Genomic DNA, 23,753 nt, shown 5'->3' with positions numbered 1-23,753 from the left:
GAGAACGGGATAGTGCGTCTGCTACAATATTTTGTGTACCGAGAATGTGAACAATTGTAAAATTAAATTCCTGTAAATAAAGTTTCCATCTGCTTAATCTATTGTGTGTAAATTTAGCGTAAAGTAAAAACTGTATAGCTCTATGATCTGTGTAAACGGTCGTATGTCTTCCATAAAGAAAATGCCTAAATCTGGTAAATGCCCATACAACACAATGTTTCAAGTTCTGTAACAGAATAATTGGGTTCAGCAGGTGACAGAATACGAGTCGCAAAGGCGATGTTTTTAATTACTGTAGTGCCATCTTCTTCTGTTTCCTGAAAAATATGTACGCCTAAAGCGGTGTTAGAACTGTCGGTGGCAATGGAAAAATTTCTAGTAAGATCTGGATGTGATAAATGTGGTGCATTCAACAAAGCTTCTTTCAGGTTCACAAATTCAGAATGTGCTTGGCTATCCCAGGACCAAATAGTGTTTTTACCTGTCAATTGACATAATCTAGGGGTGTCTAAAGCAGAGTAATGAATAAATTTACGAAAAAAGTTAATTAAACCCAAAAAGCTGCGTAGTTGTTTCTTCGTCGTAGGAACAGTAATGTCACGTAAAGCTTGAAGTTTTTCCGGGTCAGGCGCAATGCCTTCTGCTGAATTTACATGTCCAAGAAATTTTATAGAAGTTTTGCCACAGTGCGATTTACTGAGATTAACTGTGAGTCCTTGTGCACGATAAGTTCGTAACAGTTGTTCAAGAATCAGATTGTGTTCAGAACAGTTAGTTTCTGCAATAAGAATGTCGTCTACATACGTTGTGATTCTGTCTTTCATGCAAAAGTGTGTGTCGGATGTCGTCAAAAGTAATAACATTTTCGTGAACAAGATTCTGCGTGTCAAAAGTATTGCTTGCGTTGCTGGAAGATGCAACCTGTACTGTATCTAGTCAAATTCTATCTGACGTGCTATTATTATCACGACGATGCTGTGGCATTTCCACTATTTGTACTGTTCTGTTATTTCTTCCTGACGTATTACGTTCGCGATGATATCTACTGTCTGCTTCATTCATGATAATATGTTGTTGCGGATGATTTTGCTGCTGGTAAGACCGACTGTTATTAAACGTACGCTGAAAATTGAGCTCATTACTTTTACGTCTGTCATGTTAGTCATTTCTATACGGTGCATTGCGACAGGAATTGAAATTGTGTGTTTTCTGTACGTACTGATTTCCTTGTTGCTGTGCGTTACTATTTGTTGGAGCTGATGCTATGCGTGCAGGCGGCGAAACATTAAAGCTTGGTTGACCTTGTACATTACATTGTTGGTTAGGTATGCTAACCGGTTGGTTTTGTTGCTGTTGCGGAGAAAAGCCTCTATTGTTACTGAAATGTGGTACCTGTTGCTGATAATTTTGACGATACTGATAATTAAAATTTTGTTTGTTATTAAAATTATGCTTGTAGTTCTTGCCATTTCGGGAGTGTCTAATAAAAAATTGTCACTTTCCGTAAAACTTGTCGTATCAGGTTTTCTTTACTCATTCTTAATCCTAGATAGATCGATAGTTGAAGAGCTGTTTTAATAGATATAAAGGATAGTAGAAGAGAAGGCAGCAGTGCAGAAAACTAAAGATGAAATAGCACTACTACGGCTCGGGGCCCTGTGCGTGCTACGGCACATATTCATAGAAGCGTAATGAATCCCCTGAGGTTTATTACGCGCTGCAAATAAATTTTAGTTTCTGCGTTACAGGCAATGCCGGTGAAAATTCAAAAGCAAATTGTTGTTTCCATGCCAATTCTAGTTTCTGCATTACAGGCCAAGCTGATGAAAATACAAAAGTAAATTGTCGTATCCAGTCCAAACGATGTATTTGTGTTCTGTCATTTATAAATACCTTAGATTTTTTTACGGATAAAAATTGCTTATAATCAACGTTATCGTCTCTGAATGTGTGAATAGGTTCAGGATTGAATGAGAATCTGTTTGTCTGTGTCTCTTCGGATTCTAAGTCGCATGGTCTCTGTAAATTACTTAAGTTATACTGGCTGTGTGTGTGTGTGTGTGTGTGTGTGTGTGACAAATGTTCGGAATGTGCCGTATGCTGTGAAGTGTTAGTGACCGAAACATTTTTCATTTCTGTCACTTTAAAACGTTCGTCAATTTGACTGTTCGGTTGTTCACATTTCTTATCGACTTCCGTATCCAGAGTGTGTGAACGTTCTGGGGACTTTAAATTAAACTCGTCGCGTAACTGTCTCGCATTTTCAGAACATTGTTCAGCGACTGCACTACTTTCATCTCTAAGTGATTCTGTTGTCGCTGCATCTGTATTACTTAGTTCTTGCGCAACAGATCTAGTTTCTTCACTACTGTTACTAGCACAAGCCTTAATTTCCTCACATAATTGTTCTTTAGTATCATGGCGTTGCACGGTAACGGCTGTAATCTGTTCACTAAGTTGTTTATTCTGTTCATTAAGGTTGTCGTGTTTTTCATTTGACTGTTTGAAACTTTCATTCAACTGTTTGGAATTGTTGTCTAGTTTTTCAATCCACTGTTCGAGAATTTTATTACGTTGTTTGTACGATTCATTAATTTGTAGCAATAATGCCATAACTTGATCCCAGCCAAAATTAGCGGCTCTATTCCGTGTGCTGTGTGATGGTGTATCTGCAATTGTCACGCTTTGTGTAACCATTAGGTCATTCTGTGATTCTCGAAAAGGTTTGCCAATCGGATGTGCACTGTTAGTCACTACCTCGGAATCAAATAAATCTGTCGTACTTTGAGTACACTGTTCATTTTCGTTAGAAAAATTTGTCTGTCCGTTACATAAATTTTGCAAACCGGGTGTGTCAAACTGGGCAGCGTTCATTGTAACAGAACGTGCCGCGTCATCAATTGTTACATTTACTCTGGACATAATTGCATTTGTTCCCTCATCATTAGGATCAAAATCAATGTTAGTGATCGGTACGCACTGATTGTCTGTCAATGGAAGACTATCGCTATTACACAGAGTGACGCAAGTATTATCGGTCAAATTATTAGAGTCGGCTATTTCACTCATTACACATCGCGATGTACTGTTAACAGTTTTTCGCGGCATTTTTCACAAATCAAAATTAAGCACAAATGAAACAAAAACAAAGCGAAATAGAACAAACAATTACAACAAAGAGCAATAAATTGCCGATGATCTGTGAAAGCAAGAGTGACAAATTAGTAAATACGTTGCGCCAGATGCAAACTACGTTTAAATAAATAAGAGCACATATATGACTACTTCTCAGAGATTCACAAAGAAATACGATCCTGGCCGGATGTCGCCAAGTGTAACCTCCCCACACGTAATAATAAAAAGTGAAATTTTAAATATGAATAAATGAACGCGATTCTAATTTAATGTAACCTCTGAACAAAATTGGTTCCCATTTATTATCTCCGTGCAAAAATGCATTCACATCTGACGTACCCACAAAATTCTTTTCTCATTTAATGTTAAGTTCGAAACAGAAAAATTCATAAACCCCGAAATAAAAAAAATTCAGTAACCTGGTAAATTTTAGGACGACAGCAGCGCTGCGCCACGGCCCTGTATTCTGAATAAAAAAAGCAAAAATTCTTACCTCAATAAAAACGGCGAATATGTCTGCTCTTACCTAAAAAATTTTCGGCACAGCTCCGTGCAATGCTGGCCTATACATTTGTGATTCGTGAAAGGAATGATCATGCATTGGATAAATTCTTTAAATTGAAATGAATGCTTTTTTAAAAAAAATATTATTAGGGCATTTTTTTTTAAAAAAATTGGATGACAGTTCACATACATTACTAGATATGCGCAAGGCTGCTTCTTTACCTTATACAGTAATACTCATCCTCCAGAGTCCCGACCAGAGCAAACTGCACACAAGCACAGACACGCGCAGACTAGCGACAAGCGACACCTAACAACATAGTGCTCTCTGGTCAGAGACTCTCCTATGCCTTGCCTATTGCAGGCAGCGCATACCTCTTACAAAGGTAATTTGAAAACAAGCTGAAAGTTTCTGGCTGACAGTTCCTTCTATTCCACAGAAAAATTTCTTTTATTGTAAAAGATGTCGGGTAGGAATTACTATATATATCTCACACACACTTATATATACAGGGTGGTCCATTAATCGTGACCGGGCCAAATATCCCACGAAATAAGCGTCAAACGAAAAAACTACAAAGAACGAAGCTTCTCTAGCTTGAAAGGGGAAACCAGATGGCGCTATGGTTGGCCCACTAGATGGCGCTGCCGTAGGTCAAACGGATATCAACTGCGTTTTTTTTTTTTTTCAAGTAGGAACCCCCATTTTTTGTTACATATTCGTGTAGTACGTAAAGAAATAAGAATGTTTCAGTTGGACCACTTTTTTCGCTTTGTAATAGATGGCGCTGTAATAGTCACAAACATATGGCTCACAATTTTAGACGAACAGTTGGTAACAGGCAGGTTTTGCAAAATTAAAATACAGAACGTAGGTACGTTTGAACATTTTATTTCGGTTGTTCCAATGTGATACATGTACCTTGGAGAACTTATTTCTGAGAACTCATGCTGTTACAGCGTGATTACCTGTAAATGGCTCTGAGCACTATGGGACTTAAGATTACCTGTAAATACCACATTAATGCAATAAATGCTGAAAATGATATCCGTCAACGTCAATCCATTTGGCAATACGTGTAACGACATTCTTCTCAACAGCGAGTAGTTCGCCTTCCGTAATGTTCGCACTTGCGTTGACAATGTGCTGACGCATGTTGTCAGGCGTTGTCGGTGGCTCACGATAGCAATTACCCTTCACCTTTCCCCCAGAAAGAAATCCGGGACGTCAGATCCGGTGAACTTGCGGGCCATGGTATGGTGCTTCGACGACCAGTCCACCTGTCATGAAATATGCTATTCAAAACCGGTTCAACCGCACGCGAGCTATGTGCCAGGCACCCACCTTGTTGGAAGTACATCGCCATTCTGTCATGCAGTGAAACACCTTGTAGTAACATCGGTAGAACATTACGTAGGAAATCAGCGTACATTGCACCATTTAGATTGCCATCGATAAAATGAGGGCCAATTATCCTTCCTCCCATAATGCCGCACCATACATTAACCCGCCAAGGTCGCTGATGTTCCAGTTGCCGCAGCCATCGTGGATTTTCCGTTTCCCAATAGTGCATATTATTCCGGTTTACGTTACCGCTGTTGGCGAATGACGCTTCGTCGCTAAATAGAACGCGTGCAAAAATCTGTCATCGTCCCGTAATTTCTCTTGTGCCCTGTGGCAGAACTGTACACGACGTTCAACGTCGTCGCCATGCAATTCCTGGTGCACAGAAATATGTTGATATAGCATTCTCAACACCGACGGTTTTGGGATTCCCGATTCTCACGCAATTTGTCTGCTACTGATGTGCGGATTAGCCGCGACAGCAGCTAAAACACCTACTTGGGCATCATCATTTGTTACAGGTCGTGATTGACGTTTCACACGTGGCTGAACACTTCCTGTTTCCTTAAATAACGTAACTATCCGGCGAACGGTCCGGACACTTAGATGTTGTCGTCCAGGATACCGAGCAGCATACATAGCACACGCCCGTAGGGCATTTTGATCACAATAACCACACATCAACACGATATCGACCTTTTCCGCAATTGGTAAACGGTCCATTTTAACACGGGTAATGTATCACGAAGTAAATACCGTCCGCACTGGCGGAATGTTATGTGATACCACATACGTATACGTTTGTGACTATTACAGCGCCATCAATCACAAAGCGAAAAAAGTGGTCCAACTAAAACATTCATATTTCTTTACGTGCTACACGAATGTGTAATAAAAAATGGGGGTTCCTTTTTTTAAAAAAAGCAGTTGATATCCGGTTGACCTATGGCAGCGCCATCTAGCGGGCCAACCATATCGCCATCTGGTTTCTCCCATCAAGCTAGACAAGTTTCGTTCTTTGTAGTTTTTCGTTTGACGCTTATTTCGTTAGATATTTGGCCCGGTCACTATCAATGGACCACCCTGTATATATAAACGTTATAAATGTTAAGCATGTAGCTATACAGGGTATTCGACAGTTCCCGTTACGAACTCCTAGGGCCTGTACAGGGGAGTGAGTAGATAATATTTTGAACTGGAACGCATGTCCGGAAACGTACCGCTTCCGTGCCACAACAATTTTAAAACATGTTGGAAACGCGACTACTTCAAGTAATTAATTAGGTGTGATGCAGCACATCACTTGTTTTGTGTGTACGGCTGGTCCCGGCGGAGGTTCGAGTCCTCCCTCGGGCATGCGTGTGTGTGTTTGTCCTTAGGATAATTTAGGTTAAGTAGTGTGTAAGCTTATGGACTGATGACCTTAGCAGTTAAGCCCCATACGATTTCACACACATTTGAACATTTGAACTTGTTTTATGATTCCACACAGTAGCCATAGAAATTGCTGGTGTACTCGTTGACTGGTTGTCTTCCGCGTGGTGCAGTACGGCACCTTCCAATTGGTGTGCGCGGTATCTTCTTGGCTTACCAGAGCGACGGCTGGTGACGTGAAGGTACTCTTTCTCGAAGCTGTTGAGTAATTGTGGCGAAAAGGGTGTGCGGTGGAGTCGGACGTTGTGAAGAACGATCTTGATAAAGGTGACGAACGGCTCTTCTAGAACCGCGAGCTTCGCCATACAGGAGAATCATTCTGCTAACGCGTACTTAACCATGTTGCTCTGACACTGACAGACACTTGAATGAGGCTCGAACCAGGTGAGACGGGTTGGACAGAGGTCCAGTGACATTAGCCGATACGATGTAATCACCCCCCCCCCCAACCCACACACACACACACACACACACACACACACACACACACACACACACAGTGACTATCCAGTTGCATACCTACCTTGCAGACATGTTTTCAAACGGCTGTAGCATGGAAACGGTACCCTGTATTTAAAGATATATGTGCGACGTGAATGTAGAATGACTCGTTGCACATCTTTACGATTTACCATGAAGAATGATCTGTGAAACATGAAAGTAACTAACTAAGCTTTTCGAGCTACATTAGTCGGGTACTGGTCCGCCTCCGTAGCTGAGGTGGTCAGCCCGTCTCACTGCCATACGGAGAACCTGTGTTCGATTCCTGGTACAGCCAGGGCCTTTTTCCTTTCCTGGGAGGACTGGAAAGGTGTCTACACAACATCGTGAAAGTTTGTCTCGGCAGGAAACAGAGCTTTAGTTTCAGCATTTTTACTGTCCAGAAACAGTAGTGATCTTTCGCTCTTTAGGGTCAGAGTAAACGGTGTATGCCAAGCTTCTCTTCATTTGTAGCGTAAAATTTTTTACCTTTGGTAGGAAGTTCTGTGGCCTCTGAAACAATGGTTCGATTTGAATGATACTGTTTCTGACGAAAGGAGTCGAGTTACAGAACAACACATTATAATCAAATATTTAAGAACAGACTGAACAATAAATAGTGGTCAATGGATTAATTAATTAACGAAATTTTAATTACTGTCATGTAATTGTTCGTGGTGAAGAATTTTGCACGTTATCTAAAATGTTCATCTGAATTTTTTGAAAGAGAACTTTTAGTTTTTTAGCAAAAAAATAACTGTATTCAAATTTCAGTTGAAAAGTAAATTTGACTACAAAACTATATTTTCACCGGAAATAACTGAAGAAAAAGAACGCTACAAATTTTACACAAAAGCTTATAATTGTTTGTCATTTCTAAGAAATAATAAAAGAGGAAGGAAATTATGGTAAAAATATTAATTAAAAACTTAAAAATTCATTCATAGTTTATTATAAAGACAGAAAGTAGCTGGTCTGCTATGTCTACAGAATGTGCCTGTATCTGCTTGTAGCCCGTGGAAACGGACAACTGAACACGAAAACTTGAGTTCTCCAATCTCAGCTTTCACCCTTCAGCACCAACTATTCGTAATGTCCAAAATAGTTATATTATCCTGGATTACAACATGACTTAGGAGCAGAGTTTCAAAACATTAAAATCATTAGGGGAATACCACTGATTTTTTGTACTATTCAGTCCCGCATTACTCTTCGAAAAAGGCAGCGAACGGTGGACGGACTAAATTTTATTTTACTTGACTATTTTACCTGATAACTTGATTCCACTTATCTTGATACGAATACCGCAAAAGTCTGAGGGAGTGTCAGAATTTTTCAGCCTTTCTTCGACGTCTACATTTATAACCGGCAATAATAATAATAATAATAATAATTAAAAAACAAAAATGGTTATTGAAAAAACAGTTATTTTGAATCGTTTTAACAGTCAATTTAATCTGGAGGTGAAAAAGAATTGTGTAAACAAAAACCGGTTGTTTCAGCGATATCCGCCATCCGTATCCCAGACTGTTGAGCAATATTCAGGAATCGGACCAACAAGTTTTTTTGCAAGGCATTTCTTTTGTTGGAGAATTACGTTCCCGTAAGATTCTTCCAAAATAAACCTCAGCCTAGAATCTGCTGTTCCTAGAGTTTGTTTTACACGGTCATTTCACTTTAGGTCGCTCTAGATTGTTACTTCTTGATATTTTACGGTTCTTATTGTTTCCAGTGATTTGTCGACAATAGTGTAATCATACAGTAGTGGATTACTAACCGATTCAGTTGTTTTTCTGTTCTGAGAAAACGTATTTCAATAGTGTCATTCCGGCGTTTGTGAAATGATTGAAGAGAGGGGACGAATTACAATCTTTCGCGGTGAGACAGTTTCGAAACACCGAGTTCAGTACAACGGCCTTCTCTCTGCCATCCCCTGTTTCGGCGCCAGTACGGTCACCGAGCGACCGAATAGATTATTTCCAACCGTTATCTGACTTTACATTAGACCAAAATTTCTTAAGGCTTGAAGATAGTTAGGTCGTCGGCATATTTTACTTCCAAATTCATTGAGCGCTTCTCGCATCGCTCTCCTGGCGCTCATTTTCGCTACGTTCAGCTTTTGTTTGGCAGCTACGCTTTGAATTCCCGTTCACCTTGTTATGAAGCTCTCTTTGCTTTCATAGTAACTTCCTAACGCAACTACTGAATACTGAACCGCAGTGTGTCTTTCCCATCCCTTAAAACCTTGCTCCAAGGCAAGCCCTCTCTTCGGCTCCCAGCACTATGTTCGCTACTTTACACATCTGCGAGTGCAGCTCCTGCGCGTGCGTAACGATAATTCCTGCTCCTGGGCCCGATTAACTATCGCCACTGCGCGTATCTTTCAGAGACGAACACACCAACGATCACCACCTGAAGATGTCGAACCGTTCTCTCGATGAAATATTGTGGGCCTTGCACAATGTTACAAGACAACTTCAGGTTGGACAACTGAGAAATGGATGGTTGCATCCAATCATGATGTACGTCTTTCGAAGGTGATTCACTGGAAGTAAGTCTCAAAATAGCCACTACGTACGATCATTTCAAGGTAGTACAGGACGATCGGAAGTATTTTCAACTGACGGTGCTTGTAAATTTTCAATGTACTGCGGCAAATGCAAACAGTTTCAAAATCAATTGCTTTGACATCTATCGCGATGGTGTTTAGGAATTGCAGTTGGCCGTCTCTACTACCAAACACGATATTTCATCGGGCACCTGCCAGAAATCTTCCTGCGAGCCGTTGAAGAGTGAGATTGGAGTGCCACGTTGCATTTCGCGCACCCCACGATGTTGCAAGTGCGAACTTCAGTTATCCCGTGGGTTACCGTTCGCCGTTGCCCTCAGCGTATTCTCTCATCTTCGCCGAGAGCGGACTGCGGAAATAATGGGATTCCATGCATTATCCAATTACTCACAGCCGCTGCCCCGGTAAATACAGTTTGCCGGCATGCCTATCCCCACGGACCCTTTAATAATGGAATCCCGAAGCGATGTAACCAGTAGCCAAAATTCTGCGTGATTCAGAAAGATTCATCCGATTTCAGAAGACTTCGACCATACAGAAATGAAGATAGAAAGTTGGGATGAATTTTAACTTACGCATAGCACTTGGATGTTTTTCTTTTCAGAAGAAGCATCCGAATTCACAAGGGTGTATCTTTTACATGCTCGCACATACAATCTTGTGTAACTTTTATGATAAAAGCTTTCAGGTACCTTTCAATAATGTTCTAAGTTCCCTCCAGGTAGCTCAAACTCAGTGTTATTGAAAGGAACATTGCACTGCATTTTCTGTTTTGTTTTCATGTTATACGTTTTTGACTGGTTTCGATCTAGTTTTCAGTCGTTTACTATCTTATTCTAACCTTCCCATCCCGACGTGCTCAATATCATCTACAATCTGTTACGCATATTCTAGTCTTTATCTGTCGTAGTATTTTCTCCCCTTCTATTTCACCTTCCTCTGTAAAGTTAATCATTCCTGGATTTTACTCGAGGTGATAACAGTGAGAATGCTTTGGATGTCCTATCTGCTCAGTGTTTTCCAATAGAAAATCAAACGTAAAACAGATGTTTGGACAGTTTTAAACAAAGAGTCTTACTATTTCTACCGTTGATACCCTCTCACTTCCATCTATTCACACAGCTAAAGGACTTTGTGGCTGTAAAACACTTGGGAGGCGAGTGAAGAATTAAGCTTATTCGTCTTGAGCTCCGCAGCTGAATAAATAAATTAATAAAAACCACCGCAGCTGTATTTTAGGCCAGGGCTGGTTTCGCTCTACATGAACTACTTCAGGTGACCTGCAGTTCAAGGAGATAAAGATTATGCTACAAGCCACTAAAATATGCAAATAACGCGAGTACACATCTTGTGTATATGTAACTCACATCGAAAGTAATACTCTTCGTAACTAATTCTCACAAAGTGGCATGAATGTGTCGATGTCATGATTCAAATGTCTCAAATCGCCATACCAATAGTAAAAAGCACATTCTGAAACTGATTACATGCAGGGAACGTGACGGCTGTGCTATATTGGAATGTTACGAAAGAAGTAAACGTGTAACCATCCTACTCGGCCATCTACCTCGTGTGGTACATCGATTTTTAGGATATCACAATTGAGTCAGACAAAGGTAATTATCTAAATACCTCAGAGTGAAACCTAAGAAATGAATATAGATACTAGGTTCAAATGGCTCTGAGCACTATGGGACTCAACTGCTGTGGTCATTAGTCCCCTAGAACTTAGAACTACTTAAACCTAACTAACCTAAGGACATCACACACATCCATGCCCGAGGCAGGATTCGAACTTGCGACCGTAGCATTCGTTCGGTTCCGGACTGCGCGCCTAGAACCGCGAGACCACCGCGGCCGGCAATATACACTCCTGGAAATGGAAAAAAGAACACATTGACACCGGTGTGTCAGACCCACCATACTTGCTCCGGACACTGCGAGAGGGCTGTACAAGCAATGATCACACGCACGGCACAGCGGACACACCAGGAACCGCGGTGTTGGCCGTCGAATGGCGCTAGCTGCGCAGCATTTGTGCACCGCCGCCGTCAGTGTCAGCCAGTTTGCCGTGGCATACGGAGCTCCATCGCAGTCTTTAACACTGGTAGCATGCCGCGACAGCGTGGACGTGAACCGTATGTGCAGTTGACGGACTTTGAGCGAGGGCGTATAGTGGGCATGCGGGAGGCCGGGTGGACGTACCGCCGAATGGCTCAACACGTGGGGCGTGAGTTCTCCACAGTACATCGATGTTGTCGCCAGTGGTCGGCAGAAGGTGCACGTGCCCGTCGACCTGGGACCGGACCGCAGCGACGCACGGATGCACGCCAAGACCGTAGGATCCTACGCAGTGCCGTAGGGGACCGCACCGCCACTTCCCAGCAAATTAGGGACACTGTTGCTCCTGGGGTATCGGCGAGGACCATTCGCAACCGTCTCCATGAAGCTGGGCTACGGTCCCGCACACCGTTAGGCCGTCTTCCGCTCACACCCCAACATCGTGCAGCCCGCCTCCAGTGGTGTCGCGACAGGCGTGAATGGAGGGACGAATGGAGACGTGTCGTCTTCAGCGATGAGAGTCGCTTCTGCCTTGGTGCCAATGATGGTCGTATGCGTGTTTGGCGCCGTGTAGGTGAGCGCCACAATCAGGACTGCATACGACCGAGGCACACAGGGCCAACACCCGGCATCATGGTGTGGGGAGCGATCTCCTACACTGGCCGTACACCACTGGTGATCGTCGAGGGGACACTGAATAGTGCACGGTACATCCAAACCGTCATCGAACCCATCGTTCTACCATTCCTAGACCGGCAAGGGAACTTGCTGTTCCAACAGGACAATGCACGTCCGCATGTATCCCGTGCCACCCAACGTGCTCTAGAAGGTGTAAGTCAACTACCCTGGCCAGCAAGATCTCCGGATCTGTCCCCCATTGAGCATGTTTGGGACTGGATGAAGCGTCGTCTCACGCGGTCTGCACATCCAGCACGAACGCTGGTCCAACTGAGGCGCCAGGTGGAAATGGCATGGCAAGCCGTTCCACAGGACTACATCCAGCATCTCTACGATCGTCTCCATGGGAGAATAGCAGCCTGCATTGCTGCGAAAGGTGGATATACACTGTACTAGTGCCGACATTGTGCATGCTCTGTTGCCTGTGTCTATGTGCCTGTGGTTCTGTCAGTGTGATCATGTGATGTATCTGACCCCAGGAATGTGTCAATAAAGTTTCCCCTTCCTGGGACAATGAATTCACGGTGTTCTTATTTCAATTTCCAGGAGTGTAGATACTAGATCCAGCTAAAAGTAAAATACAAAAAAATTGTCTAATGGCTCTGAGCACTATGGGATTTAACATCTGAGGTCATCAGTCCCCTAGACTTAGAACTACTTAAACCTAACTAACCTAAGGACATCACACACATCCATGCCCGAAGCAGGATTCGAACCTGCGGCCGTAGCAGCAGCGCGGTTCCGGACTGAAGCGCCTACACCGGCCGGCTAGTAAAATACAAAATTGCTTTTACACTATTTACCAAAAAGGAGATTAGTCGCAATCCTATATTTTTAGTGCAGATCGGTATTTCAGCTATTGAATAGCTATCTTTAGTCCAGCTAACGGGGTCGTGTAGGCTAGGCAAGCTTATGACAACATATGTTACTTACTACACCACTTCAAAGACGTATATGGCCAGATTCTATCAATCTGGTCTTTAAAATCGTGTACTATAATGTATTGTCACAAAATTGACGAGTCTACATGACTGTTAAAGACACTAAAGATAGCTATTCAATTGATGAAATCTAGAGCTGTAACAAAAATATAGACTGGATTTGTGAATGTTTACTGAATTCCTTTTCCTTGTTGAAATGTACCACAGTCGCTTTGCACAACAGTCCCATGGAATCTAACTTTGTTATCCTATTCACTATCGTGAATCAGCACCTCTTGCATGAATGCAAAAGTGTAATTTTTCATGACCATTGCTGGAGGACGATCAGTGTGAGTTGCGTTATCATATATTATTTGTGTACGATATTAGGTGTATGTTTTAATGGCTTTTATCTCACTCTTTATCTTAATGAACATCTTGTTGAACTCCAGGTCATCAAAAGAAGTTCATTTAGACCAGTGCTTCCCAATTTTAGGTAATTATCGCCAACGGGATATAATTAAATTTTCCGAGGCTTAAAAACAAAAAGGTTCGATTGTGTTTTGGTCACGAGACTAAACCATTTTAAAAGATCATTAATTTACCACTCTTTCGCAAGCATGTAAAACTAATTACATATATCACCAATAACTACATTTTTCCAGATACTAGTATTAATCCGTGACACAATATGGTAGAGGTTAAAGCTTGCGAAACGCATGTACGAAGCTTGCGAAACGCATGTATGAACATCCTAATCACCATGAAAGTAAAATTGAGGCATATATCACATATGCTAAAATATTTCACGAAAATGAGTTGCAGGTAGTTCCAGCAATAGGCCACATATTGCTTCATTACTGGCTCCACAACAATAAACTAACCGACACAAATTGTTCAATTGGCTCTGAGCACTATGGGACTTAACATCTGAGGTCATCAGTCCCCTACAACGGAGAACTATTTAAACCTAACTAACGTAAGGACATCACACATATCCATGTCCGAGGCAGGATTCGAACCTGCGACCGTAGCGATCGCGCGGTTCCAGACTGAAGGGGCTAGAACCGCTCGGCCACAACGAAACTAACCGACAGCATAATATAACGGTACCTGCGTAATGGCTAGTATGCTACTGTAGGGCCTACACATCATCATCACCACCACCACCACCACCACCACCACCACCACCACCACCACCACCACCACCACCACCACAAACACCACCACCATTATTATTATTAATAGTGGCAGTGATCACTAAAAAGCATTGGCAGCCCGAAATCTTTCAATTTTCACCATTCCAGAAGTGACGATTTCAGCAATCATATGACTTGCAAACAGTAAATATAGTGCACACATTTTAGCTTGGTTGATTTCAAATGGAGATTTAGTGAGTCAGAGAAGCAAGCGTTTAAAGGGAGAGCAGTGTGGCAGAGGAAGCATATTTTGTAACAAGTCTCTACCGTAAATAGTGGATAGTTGGATTTCTTTTCTGGCAAGGAGCTGTAGGTAGCACTCGCGATGCGCTTATAATTGCTTCGTTAGAAATAAGCAGTACGAACACGCTCACTCACTAACCAATGCCTGGTTTAATAAAATACCCACAACAAATACGTATCATTTATCTTACGTTATTCAAAAAGTCAGAATCTCCCTTTTGGTTTTAAAGTTTAGTTAGGCGCTAATGCTGGTGATAAGGGGAGGAAGTTGTAGATAGTATCTGATTGCACTCCTGCGTAATGGCGTCAGAAATGTTGGGAACCGCAGATTTAGAACGCAAATGGTGTGTGTACTTGAAATACAGCTGTACTGGTTTTCATTAACATTGATATTTACGAAGCTTTCGCAGCCGCATATTTTGCAAAATTTCCACAACACACTTGAGGGATGGAATGAACAGAAAAAAAAAGACAGAGTGCACAGATCTAAGATACCACTGAGTTGAAAAACGTAAGTATTTTTGGTCAATAAACCAAACAGTGAGCCGACCGGAGTGGACGAGCGGTTCTAGGCGCTTCAGTCTGGAACCGCGCGACCGCTACGGTCGCAGGTTCGAGTCCTGCCTCGGGCATGGATGTGTGTGATGTCCTTAGGTTAGTTAGGTTTAAGTAGTTCTAAGTTCTAGGGGACTGATGACCTCAGATGTAAAGTCCCATAGTGCTCAGAGCCATTTGAACCAAACAGTGACTATTGAACTTTTACAATATTTGAAAACTGCAGCACTGACTCGCACTATTCTGAGTCCCAGAAACATTAATCCTTCGTGCGCTACCTCAGTTGTGTACGTACAAGAAAGCTACAGTCTTCATGCAGCAGATCGGATTTCAGTGCGTTTTATCTTCTCGTCACATCCCTCCAGGAATTCGGCTGTTTACTGATTCCAAAGCCATCGTATGGTCATACGCGCCACACCTACTGCTCGAACATAACATGTCCCCCATGCTAGTACGTTACAGAATAAGAAAGGACAAGACACTCTATACGTGGTGACTTGCGTCTAAAGCGTTTAGAGGCAGTGTTGACGTCATCTGTTCGAGATAGATGTCACTTAGAACTGCAACTCGAAAGCAGCTAATTCTTAAAATGGATTGGAGGTTATGGTCGCCTCTTGTCAATGATTTAAATGCAGTCAAGGTGAGATAACAAAATGAAAAACTATAAACGTTCAGCGAAGTTTTTTGTTACCTATTACGTCTACGTAGTATCTTACCAGCAACTAAAATTGACACTTTTTTAAAAGTGTTTTACTAATTGGTACGCTATTCCGGCATATGGGCGCGATCACCCATCCTCATAGATTTCTTTTGTGTGTTTGTTTGCCTGATCGTATCTCCAACATTCCTGTTTTCGTCAAATGCTGCTCAACTGCATTAAAAATGTTTTCAGTTATTAATTCGCCAATCCCACGCCTTTCGTTTTATACCAGAAAGGAAAATAAGCAAGTGAACTGCTATGGGTAACACATAGTGGGAAATATGAAGCGTTGTTCGGATTGCCGAAGCGAGTAAGGGGACAGCTCGCGTAGAGGGAAATCCGGGCTCGAGTCCCGGCCCGTCACAAATTTTCATCTGTCTACAATAAACTATGCATGCATGGCTGTCCGAAGGAACATTACATCGAACTTTACAGAGATCGTCAAATAGACACCGCACTAATGCATTACCTGTGCGCTATGAACATGTACCTTCAATCGTCTATGCTCACTGAAAAGCCGGTAATAACATGAAGCAAAGCAGTCCTGTTTTTAGAACTTTTGAACAAAAATTGTTCAAATGGCTCTGAGTACTATGAGACTTAACTTCTGGGGTCATCAGTCCCCTAGGACTTAGAACTACTTAAACCTAACTAACCTAAGGACTTCACATACATCCATGCCCGAGGCAGGATTCGAACCTGCGACCGTAGCGGTCGCGCGGTTCCAGACTGTAGCGCCTAGAACCGCTTGGCCACCCCGGCCGGTAACTTTTGAACATCCGCAGGTTGAGAACAACCCTTCTAGTCAGTTTCAACCCTGCCATGTCACAACGCTAAAAACTATGTCTTTTTCAAGATATAAAAACGAAACAGTGGTGAAAGCTGTTTCCAGGAAACCGTAAAAAAGCGTACCAGGTGACGATAACATACATCCAAAAATTAAATTTTGCATGAACACACTTGGCGAAACGGTCCGTTGACAAATTTATATTATTGCATCCTTACTTCATACAACTAGAAATCGAGAAAAAAATTGAGGCTCCAGAAGACATGGCCAAACGTCAATGTAACTTCGAGCACGTACACACAAGCGGCGTGTACGTAAATGAACACAGTTGCAGTGCTCTCTAACAACTAAAACGGCCACCAGAGTGCATTAGTGTTGTTCGTTTTCGAGGTTGTTACTGAGCCTGGAATGGGATATAACAGGCGTGAACAGTATCGCATGCTGAGTGATCATTGTAAAGGATACGAAAATGCCGCGTACTCGTGTGAGACAGTGCCTGACAGTGTTTGAAAGGGGCGTTATTGTAGGTCTCCATTTAGCCGCCTGGTCGAATAGTGAAACATCCAGATTTCTGGGGCATTCGGATGTCAGCCACCTTACGTACCAAATGAGAACGACGGAATTTCATAGGTTGGAAGTTCTGATGTGAGACTCGACGAGGAATTCACGCGAGCAGCAAAAAGAAAAGAGGGCAGGAATGCTATGAGAACAGTCGGAGCTGTTGGCGGACCAAACAAGGGCTTCATTTTCTCGCCCTTCGCTCCCCTTCTGGCAGCCGTATCGAAACGGGTGGAAGGCGTCGGAGCTGTTATAAGAGGCATGCCCCGCCTACTCACCCTCCAGTCATCCGACACCCTTGTTTTCTCAACACGCAACGGCTGACGCCGCGCCTGCGCATTCTCCAACAAGAACAACATCTCCGCAGGAAAACACTGCCTCCATTCGCCACAAATAAACCACATAGTTCAGTTCCAGGCTATGCTGCACTCATACTTAAATCCTGCCAGCTATGGGTTGATTACACGATTTGTCTGACGACTAAATAAGCTGCGTAATTTCTTCACGTGTAAAAGTGAAACGTTCTTTACTGTAAATAAATGCACAAGAGAAAGGAAGCAGAGAGCGCGAGCTTTTCTTCCCTGCACGAATTTTTACGCAGCGCTATACTGCTAATGCTAATCGGTAATATGATTCACCTTTTACTATTCGTTGTAGATGCTACCCTACATTTTTTCGTATTTACCGACACCAAAAAAAGTTTTGCATCACCCCGGTTCCAGAACTCCTGAAAATAGACGTTGACTGTCCACAGACGTCTCTAAACCCACCCAAAGATGTAAACAACCATACATGAGCAGCGCCTATTAGACGGAGGGGGTCCGACAGCCGATCAGTTCCAGTCATTCCACCAGAAAGGAGGTACACGGCTCGTATTGTTTGTAGTTCAACCATGCCTAGACGGTCAGTACCGCAGTTCGATCGCGTCTGCTTTGTTACTTTGTGCCAGGAAGGGCTCTCAATAAGGGAAGTGTCCAGGCGTCTCGGAGTGAACCAAAGCGATGTTGTTCGGACATGGAGGAGATACAGAGAGACAGGAACTTTCGATTACATGCCTCGCTCAGGCCGCTCAAGTGCTACTACTGCAGTGGATGATCGCTACCTAAGGATTATGGCTCGGAGGAACCCTGACAGCAACGCTACCATGTTGAATAATTGCTTTTCGTGCAGCCACAGGACGTCGTGTTACGACTCAAACTGTGCGCAATAGGCTGCATGATGCGCAACTTCACTCCCGTCGTCCATGACGACGTCCATCTTAGCCACCACGACACCATGCAGTGCGGTACAGATGGGCCCAACAACGTGCCGAATGGGCCACTCAGGATTGCCATCACGTTCTCTTCACCGATGAGTGTCGCATATGCCTTCAACCAGACAATCGTCGGAGACGTGTTTGGAGGCAACCCGATCAGACTGAACGCCTGAGACAGACTGTCTAGCGAGTGCAGCAATGTGGAAGTACTCTGCTGTTTTGGGGTGGCATTACGTGGGGCCGACGCACGCCGCTGATGGTCATGGAGGGCGCCGTAACGGCTGTACGATACGTGAATGCCATCCTCCGACCGACAGTGCAACTTTATCGGCAGCATATTGGCGAGACATTCGTCTTCTTGGACGACAATTCGCGCACATCTTGTGAATGACTTCCTTAAGCATAACGACGTCGCTTGACTAGAGTGGCCAGTATGTTCTCCAAAAATGAACCCTATAGAACATGCCTGGGATAGATTTGAAAGGGCTGTTTATAGACGAAGTGAACCACCAACCACTCTGAGGGACCTACGCCGTACCGCCGTTGAGGAGTGGAAAATGTGGACTAACAGTGGCTTGATGAACTTGAGGATAGTATGCCACGACGAATGCAGGCATGCATCAATGCAAGAGGACGTGCTACGGGGTATTAGAGGTACCAGTGTGTACAGCAATCTGGGATACCACCTCTGAAGGTTTCGCTGTATGGTCGTGCAACATGCAATGTATGGTTTTCATAAGCAATAAAAAGAACGGAAATGATTATCTTAATCTCTATTCCAATTTTCTGTACAGGTTCCGGAACTCTCGGAGCCGAGGTGATGCAATTTTTTTTTGTGTGTGTATTTGGCATCAGTTCGACAAAATGTTTTATTTGCAATTACTTTAAACCCCATGAGATTAGTAGCTGTCTCAAATTCGACATTTCATGTCTTGTCCATTTCAAACACAACGTCTAAGTGTGAGCAAAAATTTGTGTTTGATGTATTTGTTGGCTTATGTTAAATTTGGTAAAACCTAAGTATTTGTACAGATTTTGACGTCACTACTGTAATCCAAAAACACCGCAATGTTGAAATTTTTTGAGGCTCATGAGTACGATCTTACGCGGATTGAAGCTGTTTGCAAATAAATTGCGTCGAAGCAACTTCAGGTGCCAATATGACGCGAAACAAATTTTACTATTTAGAAGATGCTTTTCTTAATCTTCATATATATTACATCTACATGACTACTCTCCAATTCATACTCAAGTGTCTGGCATCGAACCACCTTGAAACTATTTCTCTACCGTTCCACTCTCGAACAGCGCGCGAGAAAAACGAACACTTTTTGCGTGCGAGCTCTGCCTTCTCTTATTTTGTTACGATGTTCATTCTTTCCTATGTACGTGGGCGTCAACAAAATACTTTCGCATTCGGAAGAGAAAGTTGCTGATTGAAAATCGCTCAAAAGATTTCGCCAAAATGAAAAACACCTTTGTTTTGATGAATGCCATTTCAACTCGCTTATCATATCCGTGAGACACTCTCCCCTGTTTCGCGATACAAAACGAGCTGACCTCCTTTAGAAGTTTTCAATGTCCTCTGCTAATTCTGTCTAGTATGGATCGAATTCATAAAGCATTTCTACAGAAGAGGAGGTACAGGCTGTCTCTTTAGCGCACCTGTCGCATCTTTTAAGTGTTCCGCCAACAAAACACAGTCTTTGGTTCGCTTTCCCCACAATATTATTACGTGATTGCTCCAATTTAAGTTGTTTGCAATTGTCGTTCCTGGGTATTTAGTTGGATTAACAGACTTAGGATTCATATGATTTATCGTGTAACCGAAATTTAACAGATTTTTTTTTAGTACCCGTGTGGATAACTTCACAGCCGGCCGGAGTGGCCGTGTGGTTCTAGGCGCTACAGTGTGGAACTGAGAGACCGCTACGGTCGCAGGTTCGAATCCTGCCTCGGCCATGGATGTGTGTGATGTCCTTAGGTTAGTTAGGTTTAATTAGTTCTAAGTCCTAGGCGACTGATGACCTCAGAAGTTACGTCGCATAGTGCTCAGAGCCATTTGATAACTTCACACTTCTCATTATTAAAAATAAATTGGAACTTTTCGCACCATAAAGATATCCAGTCTACATAATTTTGCAATCAGTTGTGATCTTTTGATGAGTTTACTAGATTGTAGATGACAGCATCATCTGCAAGCAAGTCCAAAAGGCTACTCAGATTGTCTCCCAAATCGTTTACACAAATTAGGAACAGCAGAGTTCCTGTAACACTTGCTTGGGGGTACGCCAGATATCAGGTTGTTTTATTAGATAACTTTCCGTCAATTACTACGTACTGTGACCTTTCTGACAGGAAATTACGAATCCAGTCACACACGCAAGCGCGCGCGCGCACACACACACACACACACACACACACACACACACACACACACAAGCCCGTAGTCTTTGTTTCTCCGCAAATTCCATACTGCATTCTCTGCAACAGCGAGTATGTCGTTTCCATTTGTGAAGGAGGTGATGTTTCCCAAGAAGCTGAATCTATTGTCTGTATTTTCTGATAATTTTGCTTGTGTTCGAATCCAAACAATTAAAAACCATGGTTTTTGTTTTTCGGGTTTCGGCAGTTACATCTAATGGTTTTCAGAAATGTATGCTACTGTAAGAATATTGTCATCACCAAAGAGTATTGTGAGAAGATAATTTAGTTGGTTAAGGTTTTGGGCGCAAAACTCTCTTTAAAACTAGCAATTATCTCAACGTATCATGAACACAGATATTAAAAAAATATCGGAGAAGAATTGCTTCCTGGTCGCAAGCCTAAATTTGTGTCACTTCAACATTTTATTCCCTGGTAATGGCAGTTTAGGAGTCTTGGTACATTTACTTGATTACTCTTAAGCAACTGCTGTAGTGTGCCTCTCCTGCCTAGCATATTAATTTATTGTGAATACTTGCATTTTCATAGATTAGCAATTGGAAATTGAAAGTAAAAGGTTTTTTTATCAAAAATTATCATTCAATATCTGTTAATTAACATTTCAGTTTCATGATAAGTTACGAAATCAAATAAAAGTAAGGAGAAAAAGGTTGTTGCCAGTGAGATTCGAATCAATGCTATTTCAAAACTGGAGCACTACACAGACTACTGCTTTGTTAAAATGTTAGAAATGTTTTACACTTGACAGTGTTCGGAAATCCTCTAAGTTTTTTTTATTTTTCTTCAAGAAATACGTCGTACTGCCTCAGGAAATTCATGTCCGGGAACTGACCTTGAAATCCTAAAAGTATGAAGGAAATCTCAAAGGGCCCAGCCGTGAGGTCACTCTGCTAGAAAATTTACGTAAATGGTTTTCAGGCTGAAATCCGCTCATACACTGCCCGTCCAAAAAGTTTCGAGATTACTTTATTCCTGGGGTATAAGCGACGTCAGCTCTGTAACTGCGCTCGCAGCTTTAACTAACAACTGTAAACAACAAACATGCGTTCGACCATTCAGTTGTGAGCAGGCAGTGTTAAGCAGTGGACGTGCAACCGTGGTGTGTCAGTGTTGTTCCGTCACAAATAGCAATGGACCGACATCTCTAAGACATGTCTTCAGGGCGTTCTCTACAATGTTTGTAGAAGAGAAAAGTTGTGTACAGTCTGTCCCGCATACCTTGACCCCGCCGGAAAATACTACGCGGGGCGCCTGCCGTCACCTGATGAAATGCAAAACGTGGGCAATTCAGTTCTGCAAAAAATTGATCACAGATGTGACGATACTTGCTGTTATCAATACGAACGTACCACAAAATAACGAAGTGCAGAAATTCACATGAAAAGTCAACGCTTTGACGACATAGCCGCCAATCAAATCACTGTGACGCGAGTGTTGAAGAACATCCGAAAGAAAAACTTGTTTGGCAGTTTCACACGGTTGTATGTACGTTATGTGCGTTGTACTTACGTGGAGGGATACTATGTAGAATATCTGATGCATTAAAACCATTATCTTTTTATTTATCCAGTCTTGAAACATTTTGGACTGACAGGCTATTTTTAGTCCTCTTACATGTCGTTCCCATAAAGATGACGATAAAATAAATTCGTTAATAGAACAGAAAGAGAGCTTCAATGTAGGGAATATCAAAACTACCATTTGCCACGCAACTTATAGCGATATGCTGCATGCAGGTATACAGGTGAATTTCTGTAAGTGTGATTGAGCTCACGATCTAAAATTTACGAAACCGATACCCTGTGAGTATGACTGTTGAACCTGACTTCTAATCACACACTTTCAGGAGGTACTACAACGGTGCTTTCTTACGGAGAGAGTAACAGCGGTTTCTCTAAACTCCCGACCAATACGTTGACCTCAGAAGTTTCTATTTATGTAAGTTTCTAACTTGTTGGTCTTGCTGCGCTTTACGAAAAATGACGATGTTCCGCAGTGATTCGATGATGTGCCGTCATGCACACGAGAGGAAGAACCTGAAGACGGCGAGGAGGCATTTAGCACTGCATCGAGACACGAATATGATTTACAGCGGTGTGCACGAACTGACAAGAAACGCAAAAGGACGAGTTGCCTGCTGCATGTAAGAAGCGTACACACAAACACACACACACACACACACACACACACACACACACACACACACACACACACACACACTGAAGGACAAACTAACGAGAGGAGAAGCTGGCAGGTGGGCGAGGTATAAAGGGTAAAAAACATAATTATATGCAAAATTTTAGTGTGTTCAAAGGAGTTGAGCGTATCTGGGATGCCTTGCAACGTGCTGCTCAGATGAAATTTCCACCCCTCGTACTCTTACGAATTTATGGACAGCCCTGTAGAATTCATAGTGTCAGTTCCATCCAGCTCTACTTTAGACATTAGTCGCGTCCATGCCACGTCGTGTTGCGGCACTTCTGCGTGCTGGCGGAGGCCCTACACGATATTACGCGGGTGTACCAGTTTCTCTGGCTCTTCACTGTATATTACTAACGCATGACTCACATTCTATAACCAAAGTACAGTCTTAGACATAAAAACTGACCGCCGGTCGGTCGCCACAGAGACTAAGTCCGAGTCGTTCACTTAAGGTGGCCAATAAAACCGACCGCCCCTGACAACGTTAAGTCCGGCCATCTGTACGATCTGGCAACACTGCTGGATGTGGAAGTGTCAGGAGGAAGTGTTATGTAATGGCTCTGAGCACTATGGGACTTAACATCTATGGTCATCAGTCCCTTAGAACATAGAACTACTTAAACCTAACTAACGTAAGGACATCACAGAACACCCAGTCATCACGAGGCAGAGAAAAGTGTTAT

The 23,753-nt window shown here is 42.6% G+C and overlaps 1 protein-coding gene across 1 annotated transcript in view; it reads right to left on the bottom strand.

Annotated features, from left to right (window-relative positions):
• The window catches only part of LOC126204174 (uncharacterized), a 123,680-nt gene extending 106,153 nt beyond the window's left edge, over positions 1-17,527 (bottom strand). The window contains exon 1 of the mRNA XM_049938580.1: positions 17,447-17,527. Within this exon, the coding sequence (XP_049794537.1) occupies positions 17,447-17,527 (81 nt within the window). The remainder of the gene's footprint in view (positions 1-17,446) is intronic.
• Positions 17,528-23,753: the final 6,226 nt, after the last annotated feature.

This window comes from Schistocerca nitens, chromosome 9, assembly GCF_023898315.1.
Source record: "Schistocerca nitens isolate TAMUIC-IGC-003100 chromosome 9, iqSchNite1.1, whole genome shotgun sequence".
Lineage (NCBI taxonomy): Eukaryota > Metazoa > Arthropoda > Insecta > Orthoptera > Acrididae > Schistocerca > Schistocerca nitens.
The sequence above is the reverse complement of the archived record's forward strand: the minus strand, read 5'-3'. Positions and strand labels throughout refer to the sequence as shown.